The sequence below is a fragment of the Grammomys surdaster genome, unplaced genomic scaffold (genome assembly GCF_004785775.1).
Source record: "Grammomys surdaster isolate TR1022 unplaced genomic scaffold, NIH_TR_1.0 120090, whole genome shotgun sequence".
In the NCBI taxonomy this organism is placed as follows: domain Eukaryota; kingdom Metazoa; phylum Chordata; class Mammalia; order Rodentia; family Muridae; genus Grammomys; species Grammomys surdaster.
Window position 1 is genome coordinate 1 of NW_021616054.1, and position 1,533 is coordinate 1,533.

General features: G+C 42.3%; 1 protein-coding gene across 1 annotated transcript; it reads left to right on the forward strand.

The window, feature by feature from the left end:
- Positions 1–690: 690 nt before the first annotated feature.
- LOC114635939 (anionic trypsin-2-like) lies at positions 691–1,487 on the forward strand (the record flags this gene model as incomplete). Its single annotated transcript, XM_028784289.1, has 2 exons — positions 691–961; positions 1,327–1,487. Coding segments are annotated over 2 exons (432 nt in total), but the record flags the coding sequence as incomplete, so codon positions are not given.
- Between the last annotated feature and the right edge of the window lie 46 nt (positions 1,488–1,533).

Below are 1,533 nucleotides of genomic sequence, written 5' to 3' on the forward strand. Positions count from 1 at the left end.
AAGCAAGGAATGATGATTGTAGGATACAAAGAATCAAACATAAAGTCACACACACAAAGATTTTCACAAATAGAAATCATGGATCATATGCCATGGTGATAAACTAGGAGATTTCAGTGAGTGTGGAAAATCTATAAACATTTCAAAAATTCATGTATTTCTGTTAATTCCACCATAAAGGAGGAAATGAGAATTAGTCTATATACTGGATTATGTCAGATCTGAACATGTATCAGAATCAGCCAAAATATAACTTGGAAAGTGTAGGGGGAAATCACACAGAGTGAATTTGTGGCAAGTTGGGTGGCACCACAGTTGCATGGGTAGAGCTATTCATATTACACACTGGAAGAGACTGATGAAAGTTACAATTTTTAAGAAAAGAGGAATTAGTATGGTTTATACTTTGCAAAGCCACAGGGGAAGAATGAAAATACAAGGAGTTATTTTGTTCATAAAGGGTGGAGAGACAGGAGGTTGATGAACAGTATAAAACTGCAGTGCTTCACCTCAAACACATTACCAGTTTTTGAAACAGAAAGGAGTCAGGTCTCACTATGTTACTTGCCCTACACACCTGTGTCACTTTTGTAATATTAAACCTGGCTCCTCCCCATTCCAAGCTGATTCAGCAAAAACTGTTTAACAACACTCAACTATTTGCAATAATGGAGAGGAAGAATATAACAGGCTTCTCTTCCCAACAGCCGCATCCAAGTGAGACTGGGAGAGCACAACATCAATGTCCTGGAGGGCAATGAGCAGTTTGTCAATGCTGCCAAGATCATCAAGCATCCCAACTTTAATAGCAGGACCCTGAACAATGACATCATGCTGATCAAGCTCTCTTCCCCTGTGGCCCTCAATGCCAGAGTGGCCACTGTGGCTCTGCCCAGCTCCTGTGCGGCTGCTGGCACTCAGTGTCTCATCTCTGGCTGGGGCAACACCCTGAGCTTTGGTGGTGAGTAGGACACTTCATCTACTTCCTTCACAACTTTCCAAAAACAAGTAAGGTTCTATGCTGAAACCATTGGCTTCTAAGATGCAAAACCATTGCAAGTACCCAATAACACCAAGTTCTGTAATGGGTACAAGAGATATTTGCACACAACATGATCTGGTTCCCAGCATGTAAACAGTGCAAATGAAGATTGCTGTATTATTAATTCCGGGAAGGATATCAATAATGACTATTCTGGATCTAAGTTTCTTGCTGGGCCCTAATATCTTGAAGTATGTTCCAGGGTCCATAGAGTTGTCTCCACTTGGGAATGCTGATGATTCTCTTGGTCTGAATCACATTTCTTTCTTATCCTTTCCTCAAAGTGAACAACCCAGACCTGCTCCAGTGCCTGGATGCCCCAGTGCTGCCTCAGGCTGACTGTGAGGCCGCCTATCCTGGAAAGATCACTAATAACATGATCTGTGTTGGCTTCCTGGAGGGAGGCAAAGATTCCTGCCAGGTAACCAGTTTTATTCTCACAAAAGTACTGAGTTTTCCCTAGGAGAGGGGTTAGGATGCCCAAGTGTATG